Source organism: Schistocerca serialis, chromosome 5 (assembly GCF_023864345.2).
Source record: "Schistocerca serialis cubense isolate TAMUIC-IGC-003099 chromosome 5, iqSchSeri2.2, whole genome shotgun sequence".
NCBI lineage: Eukaryota > Metazoa > Arthropoda > Insecta > Orthoptera > Acrididae > Schistocerca > Schistocerca serialis.
The window spans coordinates 411,579,548-411,603,975 of NC_064642.1; the positions used below are offsets into that span (position 1 = coordinate 411,579,548).

The 24,428-nt window shown below is 40.7% G+C and overlaps 1 protein-coding gene across 1 annotated transcript in view; it reads right to left on the minus strand.

Annotated features, from left to right (window-relative positions):
• LOC126480685 (importin-4-like) overlaps nt 1-24,428 on the minus strand; it is a 110,248-nt gene that overhangs the window by 52,477 nt on the left and 33,343 nt on the right. Inside the window, exons 4-8 of the mRNA XM_050103914.1 lie at nt 18,282-18,464; nt 17,007-17,264; nt 12,848-13,042; nt 12,468-12,686; nt 2,349-2,610 (exon numbers count right to left, since the gene is read on the minus strand). Coding sequence (XP_049959871.1) covers nt 2,349-2,610; nt 12,468-12,686; nt 12,848-13,042; nt 17,007-17,264; nt 18,282-18,464 — 1,117 coding nt within the window. The remainder of the gene's footprint in view (nt 1-2,348; nt 2,611-12,467; nt 12,687-12,847; nt 13,043-17,006; nt 17,265-18,281; nt 18,465-24,428) is intronic.

Sequence of the window (24,428 nt, forward strand, 5' to 3'; positions counted from 1 at the left end):
GATAATATGACTAATCACAACGATTTCCAAACTGTGTCTACTGCGCAAATGAATTTTATTGATTATTGTGATCATCTGGACACCTCTGTTAAACCACATTTAACATGTTTCAGTGTCTAGCCACTTATAGCACTAGTTGACATCATCATTTACTTTGTGTTTTTAGTTCAAACACAGTGCCGGTTACGTACTCTTTCATTCTGAGAAAACCATGTTTCGAGAATTTAATCTTGTTAAGTGCAATATTTGTGTGTGAGTTTCTTGTGATGTCACAAACAATGTGAGTGAGAGTTCATGTTTGTATGGTTTTCTACATAACTGAGGAGGCACAGTATACGATAACCTGCAAAAAAGATGACTACAGTGCAAGAGAGCCAGACTAACACATTAAAATGCCACACAAAATACTTGTGTACATATTTGCACTTGACAATGACAAAAAATCCTCTAAATGCGTCGTGCTAAGATGGAAAAAATACGTAACTAGTAAGTACTTCATTATTTAATGAATGCAGGTTTTTAAAAACATTGACTATGACATATGAAATCAAGTCAAACATTCCTACTTCCCAAACAGTTATCAGTTTCATTTACATAAGCTATTTTTATTAGATAATAAACCTCTACTAAATAATAAAAAAGTCCCCAACAAGGTTTTTGGTGCCTGTTCACACAGCATGCATAAAGTGTGAAAATGCAATGGGGTATCCTATACTTAACTTTTACAGCTTAAAACGTTATTTTACACCATATTTTTCAAGTCCCTTACAAAGTGTAAAAGGGGGGTTTCACTATACAAAAAATTAATATAGCGACCAGTTGCACACGAAAAATTTAATTTCTTTACTGGTTCCAGGCACAAAGCCCTCAGCCATAACTAAATAATGTTTATGGGTAATAAGAACTTAGTCCTTCGCAGTCAGGACTACGGAATTTTGCTGTATGCATCTTACTGCTGACATTCGCAATAATGCAATAGGTATAACTTTCTGAAGAAGTTACCTAAGTGCCCAAAACCAGTAAGGAAATTACATTTCTTTTATGCAACTGGTCACTTATTTTGTTATATGCAACAGCAGTTGTTGAGGATGGACAAAATACTAAACAAATTTAAGTATTTGACAAGGGTAGACTCGGCATCATCATTACAAATTCCCATAACTTTGGGAGATATCTCTTCTAAACAAAATGCATCACGTCAGAATGATGATTAAGTAGAAAAATTTAAATTATTTATGCACATTCACTCTTATGGGTAGAGGTAAGGTGTATATGTCCAAGGCAGTACCAGCACATTATGCTATTGCATCTGTCCAATACTTTTAAGAGCTATTCAGCAAATTAAGCGACGACAGCTCAGAAGGTGGCTGCCTTAGCACACATAGTACAAATACAGATTAATGGTATCCATTGACGTGACATTTAATCGCAAAAACATAAGGAAAAGATAACTTCATAGTAATTCACATCACACAATAAACCAATTTATTACATCACTTTAACAACAATATTTTTTCTTCATTTGATTAAATCTGTTTTTAAAACATGTTAAACACATTTACAGCTTAAGGTGTAATTAGTACACTGTGTAATTATTGAGCATGTAAAAAAATTAAGTATTTAATTGATGAAGTGTGACATCTTGATGTTGTTATCAGATGAGTATGACATGTCAAAGTCTTGGACTCACTTTCTAGCAAGTTACAATTCTACCACTATTGCTGAAAAAAAATTAATATACATCAAAGACACAATGTACAAATAGTTCATGGTAGGAAAATTAAATCGCAAAATATGTGAGTGCAGAATCTGTAGCTAATTCTGGATACTATCAGACTGCAAGATTACTTAATGCAAATGAAGTCATTTGCTGTCTAACAAAATTGGAAGACCTACTTAATGATATAAATCTCTTACACCACACAAAGCCTACAGATTATATTAGTATAGGAACAGAAAATTAAGCACACGCTGCTGTAAGCGTGAGATACTAGCACTCTAGAAAGGAACTGCAATCTTATCATTGAGGTCATGCACTATGAGAGGGCCTTGTCTTACGAATGTAACATGCATTAATCTTTGTACAAGTGATAAGTGTCATGCTAACAAAGTCTACCAGCAGTTGTGCATCAGCTTATTTCAAATGTGGTTTTATGTGTATTACAAAATGTAGGACTGGAGAAAGCAATGTTCAGATGTTATCAAGGATGAAGTTCCTATCTATATACTATTGAAGTAAATTACTAGCTCTTGGCTTTGTGTAAACATTGCAACAGCAACACACATAATCAACACTCATTTCTATACATCATAAATTGCTAATGAGTAAAACTATCTGTTGACAATACCTGCTGCACTGAAAGCACTTAGCACTAGCTCATGTGCATGAGGTAGGTTTGTATTTGCCATTGTTGCAAACAATCTTTCCATTAGTGTGGGAAGGTAAGGTAGTATTTCTTGCTCCAAATTTTCACAAAACATTTCTAATGCATAGAAAGTCCTATCTAGGCCTGGTGGTTCTTTCCCACTTTGCTGCAACTGCACACACAATTGGCCTAAGTGCTCAAACAAAACAGGCAGCAAGTCTGATGCATATTGGCTTATATCAGGCTGAAATAAAAACACATACATATTAGTAATTCCTGAATATTTAATACAATTGGATAGCTAAATTATCTACTAATCAGTGGTAACAGGAGAGAAAACAAACAGTTATGATAAACAGTTATGATAATGTGCAAGCTTTTGCAGCCAGTGGCTCCTTATTCTGGCAGAGAAGTTATAGGGATAGAGAGAGTGACGAAGGAAAAGTACTAACATGGTTCAGTAAATGGGAAGTATTGTAGAAAAGTCACCCACAATCCTGTGTCCATGGAGACCTACCAGATGGGATGAGAAGAAAACACTTCTCTCGGACATGGATGTCAGACCAAACACCTTTCAGCAGTCTAATTTCCAAACTATTTCTCCTTTCCACCCCATCTGGTAAGGCTCTCTCGACCTGGGGCTCTGAGCAAGATTCCATAAGGCTGTGGTGTGCTCATGTTACGGTTACCCCTGAGGCTAAAAGAATAGCTGTATTAAGTAATGGGATTTGTATAGGATTAAAAGGTTGAATTCCTGTTGGGGGTCATAGTATTCCTAATTCACACCATTTTCTTAACCTTACTAGTGTTTTTTGTCAGCCCCTCTTCCTTTCTCTTTAACCCTTCTGCCACGAGAAAGCGTCACTGGCTGAGAGCTTGGCATTATAACTTTAACCTGTGTTTTCTGTTGCTGCCACTTGGTGAGTAGAGTTTTTGTATATACAATTACATTACACACACATACTGGGATATTTAAGTTGTTTTTGATGACATTGCTAGAATCCAGAACAGCAACTAATGCAGGTGAGGCACACATTCTGCACAGATGGGAAGGGGGGGGGGGGTGGTTGTGCTGCTAATTTGCATCCACCAGTTCACCCAATCTGATAGCTGGTGCACCAGCACACAATCATCATGAATTATTTCCTTTAAATACTGTCTATGTTTAGTGTTTCATCTTGTGAACGATATCAATCTCTTTTGTTTTAAAATGAAGTTTTGCATTGTTTACATTAAGCAACCACTGTGATCCAATACATCTGAAGCATTTCCAACCTTTAAAAATGTATGATCTTAAGGGTATCAGAAACAGATCATTTAATGGGTTACTAACAACTGATTTCCTTTCATTGTGCAATCTGATACAATATCATAATTTCTGTGACTGATTGAAATGCGACTTACAAAGAAAACTGCATTATTACAAGGGCAAACATGACTACTTAAGGTATTAATATTTTTAATGCACCTGCAGATAGTCAAAGTCTTATGTACCAGTAATTAATGTTTCCATACTTCACTGTAAGAAATCTATCCATCATCTTTGCTGTCCAATGTAGAGGACTCACATTCAGCAAGATTTGTAAAGCAACGTTCTATAATTGTGTCCTTGCCAGTTTCCGTCAATCTTCAGCCCACAATTTTTTTACACATCTTACACAAGCTGCCCATGCAGACACTGAGATGCCATTTATTGCCTTGTGCGTAAGTCCCATAACATCTGCAATTTTAAATGTATTGTCCTTTTCCACAATATATGCTTACACTCACGTCCGTACCGGCTGGACTAGGTTGTAGCAAGAACGGTATGGGGGTAACTTAACATTAGTGTCCATGCTGCTTTGTGGTTTCATCTGTCTCGGGCACTATGCAGGCTTGAGGCACTGACAAAAACCTACAATTCTGTTCTGATACATCTCAAATTATGAGGGATTCCATTACAGGACAAGCATGCAATAATGTCTGCCTTTTTGGCATTTGACACACACACACACACACACACACACACACACACAGAGACAGAGAGAGAGAGAGAGAGAGAGAGAGAGAGAGAGAGAGAGAGAGAGAGAGAGAGAGAGAGGGGGGGGGGGGGGGGGCTAAATTCACACACTCCTTATGTGCCAGCAATTAAAAAAAAAATGTGTCAAAAAATGTCTGTCAGAAAATTTCTTAAGGCGAGTACATCCAGCAGAAAAGGATGTTAAAGAGTGGCAGTCTGGCAATACTGTAACCAAATTTATGACGATTACCTCTGTCAGCACATTAGTCATGCTGTACAGTTGATGCAGTTGATAGAATTTTGGGTTAGCATACAGGAGATCAATAGTTCAATCATGGGTTGAGGCATATGTTTTTCATTTGGTAAATGTAGTGATTTGGAATGGTATCTGGCATCTTAATTGTCAACAGCAATTACAACAGGTCCTCTAGAAAACATTTGCACTTACCATTGTGAAAATGGAAGATTGGTCAGCTTTGAAAGAAGCCCTTTCCACGTCGCGTGAAACCTAGTTTCTTTGTACCCTCCTCCACTGGCCCATAGATTAGTACCAACTATTATTCTTGCCTCTTTCAAGTCCATTACATTTCATTAGGGTCTTACACTGCCAGTAGGACTAGCAATGTGCTTTGCGAGTAATGTCCAAACTCTGTTACTATTTGTATGTGTTATCACCATGGTCCCACTAACTATGCCTTTCAACATCGAGTCTGGTAACCAGATGTTTAGTAAATATCTCAATTATTATTATTATTATTATTATTAATTATATAGATGGGATTGTGGAAACATCACATCTATTACCATTAAGGAAACAATGTAATTCGAAACCGAACATTTCACAATTAGCAGTGTTGGGATGAATCCTGCAGAACAATATTTGTCAGAGGGGTAATGTAAATTAGGTGGAACAGCGCGCAGGACAGACAGTACGTTTACACTGTATGCTCTGTCCACCAGACAGGGATTAGTTGCAAGCGGAGTAACACACCCATGACAGACTCCAATGTACATGCGTAAACGTATTGAATTTTCTCATTGTAAACCTTTAAACCAGTGTAGCAGACATATGGCATACACAAATGATGAATATGTGGATATTCTTCTGGTCCTACGTGCATCTGAAAACCAGGCTGGTGTTGCTCCACGTGAATATGCTGCTAGATATCCTCATTGATGCCATCCAGATAAAAATGTGTTTCATCATCCGGAGCTGCGCCTTGGAGTTAGGTTCTCTCCTTCCATCATCGCGTGACAGTGGTCGTCCACAGACTTGCCGTACTCCAGCTACTGAGGAAACTATTCTGGAGGTCATACTCCAAGAACCTCAGCAAAGTATATGTAGCATAGCAAAGCAGCTGCTTGTCTCACAATGCACGGTCTTCAATGTGCTGCATGAGCATGGGCTGCACCCCTATCATTATGCTCTCATGGAACACCTGTATCCTGTAGATCACCATCAGTGGATGCAATTCTGTGAATGGTTCCAACAAGAAGCCAACGATGGCTTCGTGTACACCGTAATATGGTCAGATGAAGCAGCATTCACTCATGACAGTGTCTTCAATATGCACAATGACCACCATTAGTGCGAGGTTAACCTGCACATCACCCACGACCGTGGATATCATGTCCGCTTTGGTATCAACGTCTGGGTCGAAATATTGGGTGTGAGGTGCTTGGGCCCTTACATGATGCCTGACTGCATGAAGGTATGACACATTCCTCTCAAAATATCTGGTTCATGCGCTGGTAGATGTTCCACTAAATGTTCAGGAGAGGATATAGTTCCAACAAGATTGTGCACCTCCACACTCTAGAATTAATGTGCAACAGTATTTGGGCAGAACATTTCCAGGGAAGTGGTTTGGACATAGAGGTCCAGTTGTTGGTCACCACTTTCACTTGACCTAAATCCCCTGGATTTCTTCCTGTGGGGACATCTGAAGGAGCATGTGTACTCTACTCCATCGATGAATGTGGAAGAATTGGTAGGGCGTGTTCATGCTGCTCTTGTTACTGTGGACACAGCTTTGCTGCAAAGGGTCCAGAGCTATATGATCCGGCAGGTTGTGCATTGTTTGGATGTGCAGGAAGGTCGCTTTGAGCATCTGTTGTTCTGATAACATATTCTGTTGTGAAGGTAATGCAGTCATTAATATGGACATTATTATTGTCACTGGTTACTAATGTGCAACATCTGAGCCCTCATATTACATGTACTATAAATGAAAAGTAGATAATGGATATTGTACTGTGCTATCATCTTTAGCATCTTTAAACTGATATTGTTTTTGTAGATGTTCTGTCCCATGACAGGTCATTTGTTTCAACTGTATTTCTTGTTTGCCTAAACATTTTGTTATGTCCAGCATTACACGATGTTTTAAATTTAGGATACATGTGGCCTAAGAAGCAATGTATATTACAGTATGAAATGTCAGAATGAAATTAGCAAATAAAAAATGCACCCCAACCCAGTATTGAACCCTTGACAACCTGCATGCTAATCCAAAAAACTATCCACTGCACCAACCGCACAGCACAACTAATATGTGCTGACAGAGGCAGTTACCATACATGTTATGGTGTGATTGCCACTCTAATGTCTTTCTGCTGCATTTTGGGAGGATAAAGCTGTGGAGCAGACCTTGCTCTTTTGCTGTCTGAGGGATATGAAGCATCTTCTGATCTACCCATCGTGAGACTCCTGTTCTCTCTGTACAAATGGAAGTCAATAGGGGTGGAGACTTTTCTTTCAGCTAATTTTTCTTTTCATTCTGGTTGCATGTTCTTTGTTTATGGTAGGTGTAAGAGGTAGCTTTGAGAAATTTAAGACAAGTGGAGCAATAGCTGTGGCTTTGGCTTTATTTTGTCATGAAGTCAACTGGATGAATACAATCATATTTTTCAGTAAATGACATATGGTCAACCATTTTATATTCTTTTCATTTTTAAATATTAGTCAAACTAGGAAATTTGGAAGATGGTGTTCTGGACAATTCACACAAGTGCTATTGTTTGCAAAGACGGCCTTTGTGAAGCAAATGTCTGCAGTGCAACAGGATGATGTGTGTCCATAACTTAAGCAACAGTAACAGTAACATCACACGGGTGGTGGGACAATACTTCATATCACACCTATACACCAAAACTAACTTCCCCTGGAAGGATATTTCTTTCACAAGAGAGACTACAAGTTTATATGCCAAATAGTTCTGTAGATGAAGAGACTGATGAAATGTATGATGTGAGAAAAGAAATTATTCAGATAGTGAAGAGAGATGACAATTTAACAGCCATGGGTGACCAGAATTCGATAGTCAGAAAAGGAAGAGAAGGAAAAGTAGTAGGTGAATATGGAATGGGGGTAAGGAATGAAAGAAGAAGCCGCCTGGTAGAATTTTGCACAGAGCGTAACTTATAGCAAACACTTGGTTCAAGACTCATGAAAGAAGGTTGTATACATGGAAGAGCCTGGAGATACTGGAAGGTTTCAGATAGATTACATAATGGTAAGACATTTAGGAACCAGGTTTTAAATTTTAAGACATTTCCAGGTGCAGACGTGGACTCTGACCATAATCTGTTGGTCATGAACTGTAGAGTAAAACTGAAGAAACTGCGAAAAGGTGGCAATTTTAAGGTGAGGCCTGGATAAACTGAAAAAACCAGAGGCTGTAGAGTTACAGAGAGGCTATTATGGAATGATTGGCAAGACCAAGGGAAAGAAACACAGTAGAAGAAGAATGAGTAGCTTTGAGAGTTGGAATAATGAATGCAGCAGAGGATCAAGTAGGTAAAAAAAAAAGAAGGAGCTACTAGAAATTCTTTGGCAACAGAAGAGAGATTGAATTTAATGGATGAAAGGAGAAAATATAAAAATACAGCGAATGAAGCAGGCAAAAAGGAATACAAATGTCTCAACAATAAGATCAACATGAAGTGCAAAACGGCTAAGCAGGGATGACAAGAGCACAAATTTAAGGATGTAGGGGCATATATCACTAGGGGGTAAGGTAGATACTGCCTACAGGAAAATTAAAGAGACCTTTGGAGAAAAGAGAACCACTTGCATGAATATCAAGAGCTCAGATGGAAACCCTGTTCTAACCAAAGAAGGGAAAGCAGAAAGATGGTAAGAATATACAGAGCAGGGCAATGTACTTGAGGACAACGTTGTGGAAATGGAAGAGGACGTAGATGAAGATGAAATGGGAGATATGATACTGCGTGAAGAGTTTGACAGACCACTGAAAGACCTAAGTCGAAAAAAGGCCCTGGGAGTAGACAACATTCCATTAGAACTACTGATAGCCTTGGGAGAGCCAGGCCTAACAAAACTACCATCTGGTGAGCAAGATGTACGAGACAGGTGAAATACTCTCAGACTTAAAGAAGAATATAATAATTCCAACACCAAAGAAAGCAAGTGTTGACAGATGTGAAAATTACCCAACTATCAGTTTAATAAGCCACGGCTGCAAAATATTAACACAAATTCTTTACAAACGAATGGAAAAACTGGTAGAAGCCAACCTCGGGGAAGATCAGTTTGGATTCCGTAGAAATTTTTGAACACTTGAGGCAATACTGTCCCTATGACTTGTCTTAGAAGATAGATTATGGAAAGGAAAACCTACATTACTAGCAGTGTAGACTCAGAGGAAGGTTTGACAATGTTAACTGAAATACTCTTTCATATTATGAAGGTCAAGATACAGGGAGCGAAAGGCTATTTACAATTTGTATAGAAACCAGACGGCAGTTATAAGAGTTTTGGGCCATGAAAGGGAAGCAGTGGTTGCGACGGGAGTGAGACAGGGTTGTAGCGTATCCCTGATGTTATTCAATCTGTACATTGAGCAAGCAGTAAATGAAACAAAAGAAAAATTCGGAGTAGGAATTAAAATCCAGGGAGAAGAAATAAAAGCTTTGAAGTTTGCCGACAACATTGTAATTCAGTGAGAGACAGCAAAAGACCTGGAAGAGCAGTTGAACGGAATGGACAGTGTCTTGAAAAGAGAATATAAGATAAACATCAACAAAATCAAAATGAGGATAATGCAATGTAGTCGAATTAAATCGAGTGATGCTGAAGGAATTAAATTAGGAAATGAGTTACTTGAAGTAGTAGAGGAGTTTTGCTATTTGGGGAGCAAAATAACTAATGAAGGATATAAAATGTAGACTAGCAATGGCAAGGAAAGCATTTCTGAAGAGAAATTTGTTAACATCAAGTATAGATTTAAGTATCAGGACATCATTTCTGAAAGTATTTGTATGGAGTTTGGCCATGTGTGGAAGTGAAATGTGGATGATACATAGTTTGGACAAGAAGACAATAGAAACTTTCGAAATGTGGTGCTACAGAAGAATGCTGAAGACTAGATGGGTAGATCACGTAACTAATGAGGAGGTATTGAATAGAATTGGGGAGAAGAGGAGTTTGTGGCACAACTTGACTAGAAGAAGGATCGATTGGTAGGACATGTTCTGAGGCATCAAGGGATCACCGATTTAGTATTGGAGGGCAGCGTGGAGGGTAAAAATCGTAGAGGGAGACCAAGAGACGAATACAGTAAGCAAATTCAGATGGATGTAGGTTGCAGTAAGTACTGAGAGATTAAGCTTGCACAGAATAGAGTAGCATGGAGAGCTGCAGCAAACCAGTCTCTGGACTGAAGACCACAACAACAAAACTTAAGATTAATGCACCTTTATGTTTGGTTATATTTCAGATATTCTGGTAAGTGACTGACAAAACTTACAGCTCATTATCCTAGATTGGTTCATAGCTATTCTTGTGTCTGAAGTGTTGAGTTTCTCTGAAAGATAACTCCTTATACCACATTCACAGTTTTATGTCCATTAATAATTACTGATCTGTCACCCACTCTTTCTCAAGTCTGAAGTGCTTACAATTGTGCAGCAGAGGTAAGTATAATCAATAGTTACCCCTATTTCACATTTTTTACAATGCATCTGCTCCAAATTTATCTTCCATTTGTTCCACAAAAATTAATGACTTCATCACCTTAAAAGTATCTTTTCTGCTACACACCAAACAGAGAACAAATTATTTTGTTGCCATCTTCTTGTTTGTCCCTCTTCCTATGGGGGTAGTCAAGCCAGCAAATGCAGCTGGATTGCAACTGCCTACAATGAAATACCTACACCTATCTTGAGACAGCCAAATTAGTACAGCCACTATGTTGGTTTAGTTTAATTATTAATGTATGCGAAACATCCATCACTATACCACCAATTCCAATCAAGGACTTTTCCCATGGGTGCCATCAAACCGCAGCCAAGGTCATTTGGCACAACAGTAGCTGGGAGTCCTGCTGCTCCAGGATTATGGGCATCTACTCCTTGGCATGTGTGGGTCGTTAGCAGCTCAGGGATCAGAAGTGTGATCCACCTGTCATGCGTAGGATCTACCAAGAGGACCTGTGACAACTTCACCACATCAGGTTTGCTACCATTTTTACTTTTGAACATACATTTGAGTTTATGTAGTAACTGTCGACAGATGATTTTTCGCACAGTAGGTAAGTGAACACTAACATTTCCTTCCCCAACTTATTCACATTACAAGAAAATACTGAAAATGGGAATCAAATTCAAAAGGCAGCCCAAAAATGACTTCAGCAGAGAAGTTTTCATGAAACTTAATGGATGATCTGAACAAATCAGTACCAAGAAAAATAGCTGCGTCAACATCAAACTATGATACTAACTGGTGGACAGCAGAGAGATGGGAGACTGTAGTACAAGAAAGGAACTAACTGCTGCAACAGTCTGAAGGCCCATGCTTGCTGGTGCCCTTCCCACAACACACACACACACACACACACACACACACACACACACACACAAAGAGCAACTGGCCAATGTGGGAAACTGTGCAATGTGAGCTGAACCTGCAGTTGGATCCAAATACGTACATAATGTTATGGTGGATATTTTCCATGAGCATCTACGTCTCTCAAAAAGTACAGTGCATACTGATGGAGTTACGCAAGAAGGAAACCTAAGTTTTTTTCATCTTTGTCACCACAACCACACTTTTTAAAAGAATTTCACTTCCTACTTTTGTCATATTACCATCACAGTCATTTACTTTCACACTATCAGCTGGTTTCAATGATGTGTTATTTCATGCAGATACTAGTACTATGCACTAGCCCCCAATATTTTTAAGCACGGCATATAATGTGTGTAATGTGCATTGTATACAGAGCAGGCACTTTAAAATGGCTCATAGCCAAAATACATAACTTATTAACTAATTGTTGACAATGCCCACCCAAGTAGTCACTGAAAATTTGTGTTGTTAATATTACATCCATCTTCAGAAACTATGAGCAGATTTGTTGAAAAACAGGCAACCAGTTGCACAAAATCAAGGTTTGTACAACTGGTTGTTGATTTTTCAACAAATATGTTTTCACTGGCCATCACAAAAGTACTGTGCGGTTTCATACGTGACTGCTGCAACTATTGAACATTTCATCTCTGGTGAAACACGCTTCATCCTAAGAAAGTGCATATGAAGGAAAATAATCAACCACGTTGCATTCATTAGCTTAATGCTACACAAGCAATGAAGACATTAGTTAAAGCTTGCACTTTCTGTGAATGGTGTGGGTGTATTTGCTGTTCCCATATTACTTCCCACACTGCACAGGGTGTGAATTTCAAAGGCAAAGGCTCAGGTGCTGGCTGAAGAATAAATGACCCACATTGTCATTCTGTTGGTGGTGATAAAACTGTACAGTTCAAATTAGTACAAAGACTTCATGTAGAAGACTGACCATGTTGGTGTATACAGGAGGAGTTCTGGAGTTTCCAGTTTCACCTATTCTGACTTATACTTACATGTTGGTCAAGGTTCACTGCCCTTACCAAGTTAGCTACTACATATGTAATAAATCCTTTGAATAACTGCACTATGATCACAGGTTCCCATACTCCACTGATAGACGCAACAAACCATTATAATCTTTCTTCATAGTTCTCAACTTCTTTACAAACCAGAGCTCACTTCAGATTTTTGCACGTGCCCTTCTCCATTCTTATATGAAACAAACCCATACCTGAAGATGTTCGGAGAATTGTCCCAATGCATATAGTGCAGCATTTCTGACGACAGGTGTTTCATCTGTTATACCCTTGCAAATGAACTGCAGGAACACTTTCAAGTATTTATTTCTTATATATTCAGCACAGCCTTCAGCGACAACAGCCAGAGCAAGATAGGATGCCTTTTTTGCAAATATGTTTTCCCCTTCAAGACCCGGCTGAACAAATTCCATCTAAAAAAGAATGAAACAGTAACTAACTGTTAATGTTATTTGCAAGTCTGGCTTGCTGCCAATAAGAAAATACAAAATTATGCAGATTACACTGGAGTTCATCTACTAAGACGTACAATTAAGGTATTCTATTATAAGCTGGAATCTGATGACATACATACCAATGGAGTGAACAGTTTTTCTGGTGGTAAATGGAGAGCCAACACATCTAAAGTTTGTGTAGCACAAGTAACTGGCGTATTTGATTCGCCATCAATAATGAAGCAATCATCCACTTCATCTACATCAGGTGGAAGACACATCAACCGGAAAAGTGTATTCACTATAGATGGTATCAGTTTATATTTTATTATAGCCTGTAATACAAGAGTAATGCTGTTTCAAAAGCTTACAGTTAATCAATGTACATTTTCAGCTGCACAATCCATATGCTCACAAAACACGACACTGACGTATCATCATGATATGATGTTTGTTTACATCTAAATTACAATGTTATGTTAAAATTACTTAGTAAATAATACACACACACACACACACACACACACACACACACACACACACACACACACACACACACACACACACACACACTTGTAGTTTCAGGTATGCAAACCTGTGGCAAAATGACACTAACAATCCAGGACGTCAACCATGGGGAAAACACCAGCATATGAGTTAATTGAGAAAGGGACAGATGGCATAAACTAATAAATATCACACAGTATGAAGTTAAATATTTAAAGTGTTTGCTGCACTGCCTGTTTTGTAGATACATGCATAACCTTGCGAACTGTAGCTGGTTGCAAGCCAGCGACACATTCCTTCTCCTTCTCTCCAACTTCTGCATACTATCAACCACGAAGTTCTTTTATTCAAGCTATAACAAAAACAAAAAATTCTACACCTTAGAAGAGGCAGCCACAATGATTTAAATTAATTTCTTCATATTTAATAAGGGGTCATTGTCATTCTTATGCCAACAACTAAAGTTTTAATAGCAACAACATAATTACGATGTGAACTGCAAAATACTAAGAAACGTCACAAACAAAGGAATTACGTAAGGTAAATTTTCACTGTATGAACGTCAATATCTATTGACTGTCTTGTAATAGAGAAACAGTATTGTCTTGTGCCTCAGCTATACTTTGTTTCTCGAAATGGTGCACTATTTTCCTCCTCTTCTTCGTAGAGAAGAACCGTCTCTGAGTCTGTATATTTTGTTCCCTTCTTGATGAAGGGGCCAATTCCTTTATTGGAGTCAACAGCAGCTAATGTAGCTTTCAAGCTTGACATGTGGCGTTTTAAAACTTCCTGTTGCCCTGGAGAAGATATTGTGTCAATCACTTCAGATTTAACTCAGGAGAATGAGAAAATGAAGAGAAAATTTGCTGAAGATTCAATATTTCCTCTGCTGAGTTCGACCAATACACTTTCTTTTTCACTTGCTACTGATCCCCCTTCTTCATAAATATGTAATATATCCTCACCATCATTAACATTACTGACGTTCACTGAACTGGATGACTGTCTTGTTTTGTATAGGCAAACAGAGTGAATATGTTTGCACGTGTTCCATCTGATACTCTAATCTAAGCACAAGCATGTATACTGATGTATGCAGGCCTCACAGTCAATAAAAATCAATTTACAGCTGCAGTCTTGCACATTTTGCTGTACAAAATGACACCCATCTCAGAAGTAGATGGTACAAGCCAACCTTTTCCTTCTTCAACTACACATTTCTGAACCACCTCAGTACTTAAGTCATGCTTTGAGCGAATATCCTGGAGTTTGTCAGTTTTCCCTTGGTCAGAATAATGAGCCTGTCATGTAATTTGTCCCTGACGAAGCTCATTAATGAATGAATGGATCTGTTAAGTTGTTTTACATGTTTACCACACAAATATACGTATTTTATTGTTCGATGCATCCTTTCAATATGCATGTTTGTATTGGTACCACTGTTGACACACTAACAATATGCTCAGCACCTGGTGCTTTTAGCATAGGGCCTAATGTTCTTGGAGGTAGAACCCAAACTCAGCTGTTACAGGATCTGAAACCAGGCACTCCAGAGCTAAAGGAAATACGTGCTCAAATGTTATGACGTCTCCTTCCTGCATTAAACTCCTCACTAGCTTAAAAGTTTCTGCCTGTCTTTCCTTTGATTTGATTTTAATACATATATTTTTCCTCCATGCCCTGTCAGTATGCCACGAGCAATAAAGTCTTCTCACAGGTTCTTCCATTTTTGAAAGCCAAGCATTATAAAAAGACTCACTAAATCTGACATGAACACTTGAGGACATACTTTTCCTACTTTAGTCTTTATTTCATTAAAAAATGACGACAGCACATCTTGATCAGACCTGTTTGAGATAAGAAAAGCACAAGGAAAACCTTGTCTCATGTCATCAAGCGCAAGAAGTGTAATTAACTCTAAACCATAACCGTTAATTCCATGAGTTCCATTGATGCAAATACGGTCACTGCCATACTTCTTCAGAATATCACATTGACCATTGTTCATGATGATGACAAAGTCTTAACTTCTCAGGAGAGGATGACTTTGGCTGCTTGTATCTTGTGGTTTGAGATTATCACTAGCATTGATTTTGTTTACCCACACTTCTACACTGATGCCATCGTCTATGTCCCATGATCTCGGAACGTAAATTATTACACTGCTCAATGTTGTATAAATCTTTTTTTGTCAGTAGATAGATACGTTCTAGCATGGAATCAGATAAACTGTCTCTCACTTTGTCAAGTATCGCTTGCAATGGTACCTGGTTTGCGATGTCAACGGCTAACGTGTTTCTTTCTTCTGTCAAATCTAAATGTCTAACACCATTTTGATGACCCACATGAGTAACCACGAATTTTACCTTGCAGCTACCATCTCCAGCTTTGGTTACTTCAATGCTGTAAGGATATACACCTCCTATTTTGTTAGTGCCTTGGATTTTCATGCAGCGAATACCTTTACTCTTAGATACATATTGTCCTGAATGATGGCATACAAAGGAATGCCGAGTGACATTGTCCGAAGTACGATACGACCCACAATTTTTTATGCAGAGTGACAACGTTTTTCTCTCAGTCTGCTTCTTCCACTCACTGAATTCCTGGAAAGATGCAAATTCAGTCTCTTCAGATGCTATTGACACAGCATGTTTCATTGACAAGTGATCATAATAGTTTTTCTTAGAAAGAATTGAAATATCGCACGATGGGCATTTCACTTTCATAAAACTATTTTCCAATCCATGTTCCTTTCTTTCGTGGCACATTACATTGCACTCATTGTTGAAGTGTTTGCCACATCAAGTACACAAATATTTATAAAACTTTTGCACTTTTAATTTTGGAGTGACATCATTTAACTTTCCTGGATGTACCTGTTTCCTCAGAGTCTTGTTACAGCTATAGCTTTTTCCACACTCTGAACATGTGTATCTTTTCTGGATTTATCATATTTCTGATGGTGCTGTCCTAGTTCAAGAATGAGAAAACCTTCACACTTTCGCAACACCTCGAAGATTTAACACGACAACGAAAACTATACGCGCAACACATACACAATAGACCACATAGTCTACTTGCTACTAGCAACCAGGCCGCTATTCGCTGAACATGCCATTTTCCGTGTCATCTGCTGCATCGACTTTTTCGCTAACGCTCGGCTCCGGTGCCGCAGTTACCTGTCACCCTGTAGACACAAGTCTAAATGACAGAGACTGATCACACAAAGTTTTGAAACTTCCAGCAGATTAAAACAGCGTGCCCAAGCAGGACTGGCACCCAGAACTTTGCCTCTTGTGAGCCATGCTGTTACTAGCAGCTATCCAGATGTAACTCCATCCTGTCTCCCAACTTCAGTTCTGACATTTCACTTTTACTGTCCTGGTCCATTACATTATTTTTATCAGCTCCACTTTTTGAAACACTGCACGTACTGCTGCTGAGTGACTCAGCGACGGTCAAGCATCTAGTACATTCTGCAACAATTAGTATGTGATTGAATAAATGGTCATCAGGGGTCCACTTCTCCCAGATTAATAATTACACAGTTCTTCTCATTGGACAATTGAGTTATTGATATCTTGCTACTGTTTAACGGCATTATTTACATACGAGTCTCGGAAAGTATAACTGCTGTGACTAGTTTACATCACATTATACCTGCATTATTTTAAGTATTTATAAGTTTTGCCATTCTGACTAATAGTTAATAGTAGTTTAAAAGTGTACACAATTAAAAGTAGAAACACAGCTCAAATGTTATTTCTAAGCAATAAGCAACTTACTTACCTTCTTCTTTAATCTTGTTATCCATCCTATTAAGTTGATTGCTTTGACACGCAATGTAACATCCAACTCCTGATTGCAGGAGAAGTTAAGACACATTTCAACAAGTGGTTTAATAAAGGGAATAATTGCTGTTATTGCAGTCTCTGTTAATAAATCAAATAGCTCCATAACCTCACAAGCCTTGTTCTCATCAGTACGCGCAAAGACTTCAACGGATTGCAGAATTCTTGGCATGAGTTTTTGATAAGTACCCATCATCTGTAAAGAAAAGAAATCATAGTGTCTATGTACATGTGACAAAGAGGACAACTTCCTGCGAGAGAAAAAGGAACAGTTCTTGCTTTTCAATGCATTTCTACTTGACAAATTACTTTCCTACATCCTCTTCCTTCTAATCAAATGTCAGAAGTTTGCAGGAATACAAACCGAAATTATCGCTTTGGCTCAGTCATAGGTAGAGCAGGTGGCAGACTTCAATTCATTGGTTGGAAACTGGCAAAATACAATGAGCCTACAAAGGAGACTGTCAACAAAACACTCATGCAATCCATCCTATAATGCTGCTGAAGTAGGTGAGACCCACACTCAGACTAATAAGGGATATTTGAAGCATGGATGATCATTTGTTTGTTTAACTAATTGGAGAGTTTCATGGGAGTTCTGAAATACCTAAACTAGTAGTTGTTTGAAGTTTAATGTCTACTGTTCCATGAAAGACTACTTGCAAAGTTCCAGCAACTAGTATTAAATGAAGCAACCAGAAGTATACCACAGCCCTCTTTGTATCATTTCTGCAAGGACCACAAAGACAAGATTACATTAATTACTGCACACACAGATGCATGGAACAAGTCACTTTCTGTGCTACATATGCACATCTAAAAGAAAAACTTAGTATCTGGTACAATGGGAAGTATCTCTTGCCACACATTTTGCAGTGGTTTGCAGAGTACGGATGTAGACGTGATCTCTTGACTTTAGTATGTGTATACCTCGGTATTTCATCAAACTTCTCTATACAACAGGTGTTGTTTTGAAAGATGTTTATTAAATGTTTTACAAGCAGTGGAATCTGTAGCTTTTAGAAAATTGCAAGAAGAAGAAAGGAAAGTACTCTGCAAGGAAAAATTTGCTGAAGACAAAAAGTAGTAACTTAACACTGGATAGGGAGGAAAGGCTCTATTCATGTTTAAAGACAGACTCTTAAATGGTAACCTAACTTAACCAGGTCCTAAATTATATAAAGAAAATAAATAAATAAATAAATTCACTTACTTCAACATCACCTTCAAAAATTGGCAAAACATGAATCATTGTCAAAAGTGTGTAATAGACAACTTGAGACCCCAAATCTTCATTGTTCATCATATTCATAATTAAGAAGGCCAGGTGTCTTCCATGGTTAAGAAATTGGTCCGCAGAGATTTCCGTGATGACACTGAGGGTGTACATCCCAAGCTGAAAAAGGTAAGAGACATTAGCAGTAATCTTGTCTCTTCTTAAACTACAATAAAGTAGAAGTCAGTAACATTCTTGAGACACTGGTTAAGGTTCGCTGAAGATTTTTATGTACAGTAAAACCCCCTTTTTTACACTTTTCAGTGAACTGTCCTAAAAAAAGCATAAAATGCGGGAAGGTGGAAAACACAGGAAAGCATAGGAAACACAATGAATAAATTACTCCTATCATTCTTTTTATATTGTCCAATGAAAATGCAGACCTTATGGCAAGCTTATTTGTTTGGATGCATTATCTTTTCAGCAATACACCACCATTCTCACCTCAGTCTTCACTCATGTAATTACTCCACCAGCCTAGTTCAAAAGCAGATTTCCCAGGCCATCACATCCAATCCTTGTACTCCTAAGCCCCCAAAAAACAATTTCAGAGCACACCACTTGGCACTCAGTATTATCCTGGTCTTGTACAGAGTGTTTAAAAATGGCTTTTACAACTTTAAAAATTCATATAAATATATTGAAAGAAAATACGGAGCTGGGTTTAGTGTTATTTTGTAGGGAAACATCAAGGTTTCTTTCCCTTAAACTAAATATGTACGTGGTTAGCAGCAAAGGGGTTAGGTCAGGAATAAAGGATGGCTGGTTAATTTGGGGGAAAGGGACCAAACAGTGAGGTCACCACTCCTATGATCTAGGATGACAAATCAAGAGAGAAACATTAGCAGCACAGTCCAGTCAACATGCAAACAAAGAAGGAAAAGGGAAGTTAGAGCAGCATAAAGAGGAAAGATCAGGAGGGGGATCAGGGGAAGTATGAAGAGCAAGGGTGCCCCACAAGCACTGCACATGATGGGGCACTGGCACTGGCACTGCCACTGAACTGTCCCAACACCAATACCACATGACACCACGCCACAATACAATGGGACAACACCAGGGGAAGCAGACATAAGAAAATGGGTAACAAAACAGCACAACAGACCAGAAAAATGTAGGGAAAAGATGTAGGGAAAAGACTGGCAGAACCTAGTGTGCATGCATGGTCAAGGCCTCCATAACCAATGCCTATGCTAACTGTAGACAAAAGAAAAGGTAGGTAGGTTGGTTGGTTGGTTGGTTGGTTTAAAATAGGGGGGGAAGGGACCAAACTGCAAGGTCATTGGTCCCTTGTTCGCTGTAAAATAATTGCACAAGGAAAAGAAGGAAAGAAAGGAGACATACAGCACAACAACAGGAGAAAGGAAGAACCAGATGAACGACAGGAGGACAACCAACATTACTATGGACTAAGCAGGAAAAGAAAACCACAAGAGAGAAGCAAGAAACAGGTAGAAGGGGTATGAAACAAGACAGCAAAGACCGTGGCTGGCCAACCACGAGAATAAAAAGGAAAAGCCGACCACTCTGCGACACTTTAAAACATCCACACTAAAAGCATTAGAGTGCAGAACACAAAAGGGACAAAGAACATACGCGAAAACTTACATAGAATTATGAAACCCGACACACATAAAACGTGAAACTAATCGATAAGGCGTTGTCAGCTAAAATTAATGGCAATGAGTCCAGTAACTGAAGAGTCCATTACAGTGCAGACAAAGTAGGACAGCTCACCAAGATATGGGCCATTGTCAGACAGGCACCGCACCGATACTGAGGTGGGTCATCACGGCACAGGAGGTAGCTGTGTGTCATCCAAGCGAGGCCAATGCAGAGCCGGCAGAGAATTACAGAATCCCTGCGAAAGGCCCGCATGGAGGACTGCCACACATTCTTAAGTCTCCTTAATGGAATGCATTTTGTTGTGCATGCTGAGGTTATGCCATTTTGTCTCCCAAAGCTGCAAAACCTTGTGGCATAGTACTGAATGCAGGTCAGTTGCAGAGAAGCCGATCTCCATTAGTGGTTTCTGTGTAGCCTGTTTGGCCAGCCTGTCAAGTTTGTTGCTTGGGATTCCGATGTGACCTGGGGTCCAGACAAACACCACTGAACAACTGGACCGTTCCAGGGCATAGATGGACTCCTGGATGGTTGCAACCAAAGGATGACGAGGTAACACTAGTCAAAAGCTTGTAGGCTGCTCAAGGAGTCAGTACACAGAAGAAACGACTACCCAGGGCATGAACAGATGTGCTTAAGAGCACGAGATATAGCCACCAGCTCTGCAGTGAAAACACTGCAGCCATCGGGCAAGGAATGCTGTTCAAAATGTCCTCCATGGACATATGCGAAGCCAACGTGACCGTCAGCCATTGCTGTAAATCACTTCATGGACTCTGTACATGTCAAGAATCTAGAGGAAGTGAAACTGGCGAGCCGCAGGCTTAACCGAGTCCTTAGGGCCATGCGAAAGGTCCAGGCAACGCCACAGCCTGGGTGTACAGCGTGGAGGTGTATGAATGGACCTCAAGTACAGGTGGTAAAGGCAAGGACTCCAGTTCGGAAAGAAGGGATCAGCCACAAACTGCAATCGGAAGCCCTGACCTGGGCCGCCAATGCGGGAGATGAACCACCATGGGTGGGAAATGGAGACAGATTCAGATGCACAGGAAAACTACGAACTGGCCAGCAGTTGTGTGCACCTAACCTGCAATGGAGGGACTGGTCTCCACAAGGACACTGGTCACTGGACTCATCCTAAAAGCTCCTACCACTTGGCTAACACCACAGTGGTGTACTTGGTCGAATAAAGGCAATTCTGAGGGCACCGCCGAACCATAAAGCAGACTCCCATAGTCAAGGCGGGATTGAACAAGGGCTCTGTGGAGCTGCAGCAGTGTAGAGCGATCTGCACCCCAGTTGGTGCTGCTCAGGCAGCGGAGGGCATTGAGATGCTGCCAGCACTTCCACTTACACTGACGAAGGTGAGGAAGCAAACTCAATCGGGAGTCTAAAACCAATCCTAAGAATCAATATGTCTTCACTACAGTGCGCAACACCACTAGTACGAAATGCAGAAGACGTCTGCATACGGAGAGGGTGAGACGAACAGCCCTATAGCTGCTGCTAGACTTGACGGCCACTAAAAAGAGAGACACTCAATACAGAGCCCTGTGCAGGACCCCATTCTCCTGGATGTGGAGGAGGGGGAGGGGGGGGGGGGGTGGAACTATGGGAGGCACCAACTTGGACATGGAAAGTAAGAAGTGACAGTAAATTGTGGATAAAAATTAGGAGTGAGCCTTGGATACCCCACATGTATAATGCGCGAATGATATGATGTCGCCAGGTCATGTCATATGCTTTTCATAAAAAAAAAAAAAAAAAAAAAAAAAAAAAAAAAGACGGCAACCAGGTATTGGCGTCTGGAAAAGGCTGTTCAGCTGGCAGACTTGAGGCACGTGAGATTATCAGTAGTAGAGCAACCCTGGCGAAAACCGCCCTGACGTGGAGCCAGTAGGCCACGCAACTCCAGGACCCAACCTAACTGCTGACACACCATAAGTTAAAGCAGCTTACAAAGAATGTTGATGAGGCTGATGGGCTGATAGCTATCCACATCAAGCGGGTTTTTACTGGGTCTGAGCACCGGAATGATGGTGCTCTCCCGCCATTGCGATGGGACGACACCATCGCACCAGATCCAGTTGAAGAGGACAAGGAGATGTTGCTTGTAGTCAGATGAGAGATGATTAATCATCTGATGGTGGATCCGATCTGGCCCCGGAGCTGTGTCGGAACAATGTGCAAGGGCACTGAGGAGCTCCCACTCTGTAAATGGGGTGTTATAGGATTCACTGTGGATTGTAGTAAATGGGAGGACTTTCCCTTCCAGCCGCTGTTTGAGAGTACAAAAGGGTGCTCAGCAATCATGTTTGCGTCAGTAGATAACACACCATTTATGTCAACATAGGAACACCTGTTGGGGTCTGATACCCGAAAACACATTTGATCTTTGCCCATACTTGGGAAGGTGACGTATGGCACCCAACGCTTGAGACCTGTCTCTCCCAACACTCCTGCTTCTATCGATTGGTAAGTTAATGAACGCGGGCAGGGAGCCATTTAAAGGCTCTGAGGTGCTTCAGGGAAAGAGGTTGCTTATGCCGCTGTAGAACTCGCTGACACTACTCAATTGCTTCAGCAACTACCAGCGACCACCAAGTGGCTGTCTTCCTCCCTGGAGGCACCCTGAAGAGCGAGGGATCGCATTTTCTGCCACAGAAACAATTGTTGTTGTCATCCGCACAACCATCACATCAATGTTACCATGTGGGGGAGATTCAACAGTCACAGGAGCTCATCTGGGCAGGAGTCCATGGGCCTGACGCTGGGGCAGTGACAGAATTATGGGGAAGTGCTCACTACCACCCAAGTCGTCACGTGCTCTCCAGTGGATAGATAGGAGAAGTCCTGGACTGCAAATTGATAAATCAATGGCCGAGTTGCTACCATGCGCGGCAGCCCCAGTATCTAAGAGGCAGAGGTCGAACTGAGACAGTAAAATTTCGACATCTCTGCCCCTGCAAGGAAGCACGGTGCCACCCCACAAGGCATCCCAAAAGTAGGAAAGGTTTAGGGAGTTTATCAATCAGTGCAGTTAATACATTCAGGGATAATGCATCATCTGGAGGAAGATATACATTTCAGACAGTTATTTCCTGTGTCATCCTTATTCTGAGAGCCACAGCTTCAAGAGGCGTTTGAAGGGGCACAGTTTCACTATCGACTGACTGTAGGGCATAAACGCAAACTAAACCTGACACTCCATTATAGTCTCTACTGTCCTCTAGTATCCCTTATAGCTGCAGAGGGTAGGGGTCCACATTGCTGGGAACCACATTTCCTGGAGTGCAATGCAGAAAGCAGGTGTAAAGCTTAACAGTTGCCTTAGCTCAGCCAGGCGGTGGATAAAACCACCACAATTCCACTGGAGGATGACATCGTGAGACTGGGAAGGCATGAAACATTCAGTGAGGCAGTTTACGCCTCACCTGCTGCCACTGACTTCTTGCCTGAGCAGTCTATATCCATTGTGTCTGAGGGTCTGGTGAGATCCAGGTCCTCAGCGGACGCCAGAATCTCCACCTCATCCGCAGACGCACAGCTTGTCGGTAGCTGTGGTGTGGGTGTCTGCAAATCCCTTCATCTTGGGGACCTCCTTTCTGGATTTGTCTCGCTGCTCCTTGGGTTTCCTGGCTGGGAGGAGTTCACTGATTCAGTCTCCAGGGCTGAGGATGAGCGTGAAGCCCTAAGACCAGCTGCTTTTGGGCTCTTCCGCCACTGGTGGGTGTCTTCTTTCCCACTCGCAGAAACCTGGGAAGGGAGTGACCCAAGGGACCCCTTCCTAGCGAGAGGAGCTGAAGCAGACTTATGATTCTCAAGTTCAGAAGTGGGGATTGATATCCCCAATGGTTGGTTGGGGGGGGAGGGGGGGGGATCACTCCCGAAGTAGGTGGTGTGCGAGCAAAACGGAGGGAAGTGCCCATCAAAGGGGCAGGTGCGATCTTCTGGTTCTGAGAGGCGACAGGAATGTGTGGAACTGACGGGGCGACAACAGTTCTCATAGCAGCGGCATAAGAGGTGGTCATAGCCATAGGACTCAGGTGCTCAAATTTCCTCTTAGCCTCAGTGTAGGCCAGTCAGTCCAGTATCTTATATTCCATGATCTTCCCCTCTTTCTGTAAAAGCCTGCAGTCTGCCAAGCAAAGTGAATGATGCTCTCCACAGTTGATACAGATGGGAGGTGGGGCACATGGAACATTAGGATGTGATGGGCATCCACAATCTCAACCTGTGACACTGGAAGTACAGTGGGAAGACATATGGCCGAACTTCCAGCATTTAAAGCACCGCATCGGGGGAGGGATGTATGGCTTGATGTCACAGCGGTAGACCATCACCTTAACCTTCTCGTACAATGTGTCACCCTCGCCAGGATTAAGGCACCGGTGACAACCTGATTATCCCTCGGACCCCGATGGACACACCGGACGAAAGTAACACCTTGCCGTTCTAAAT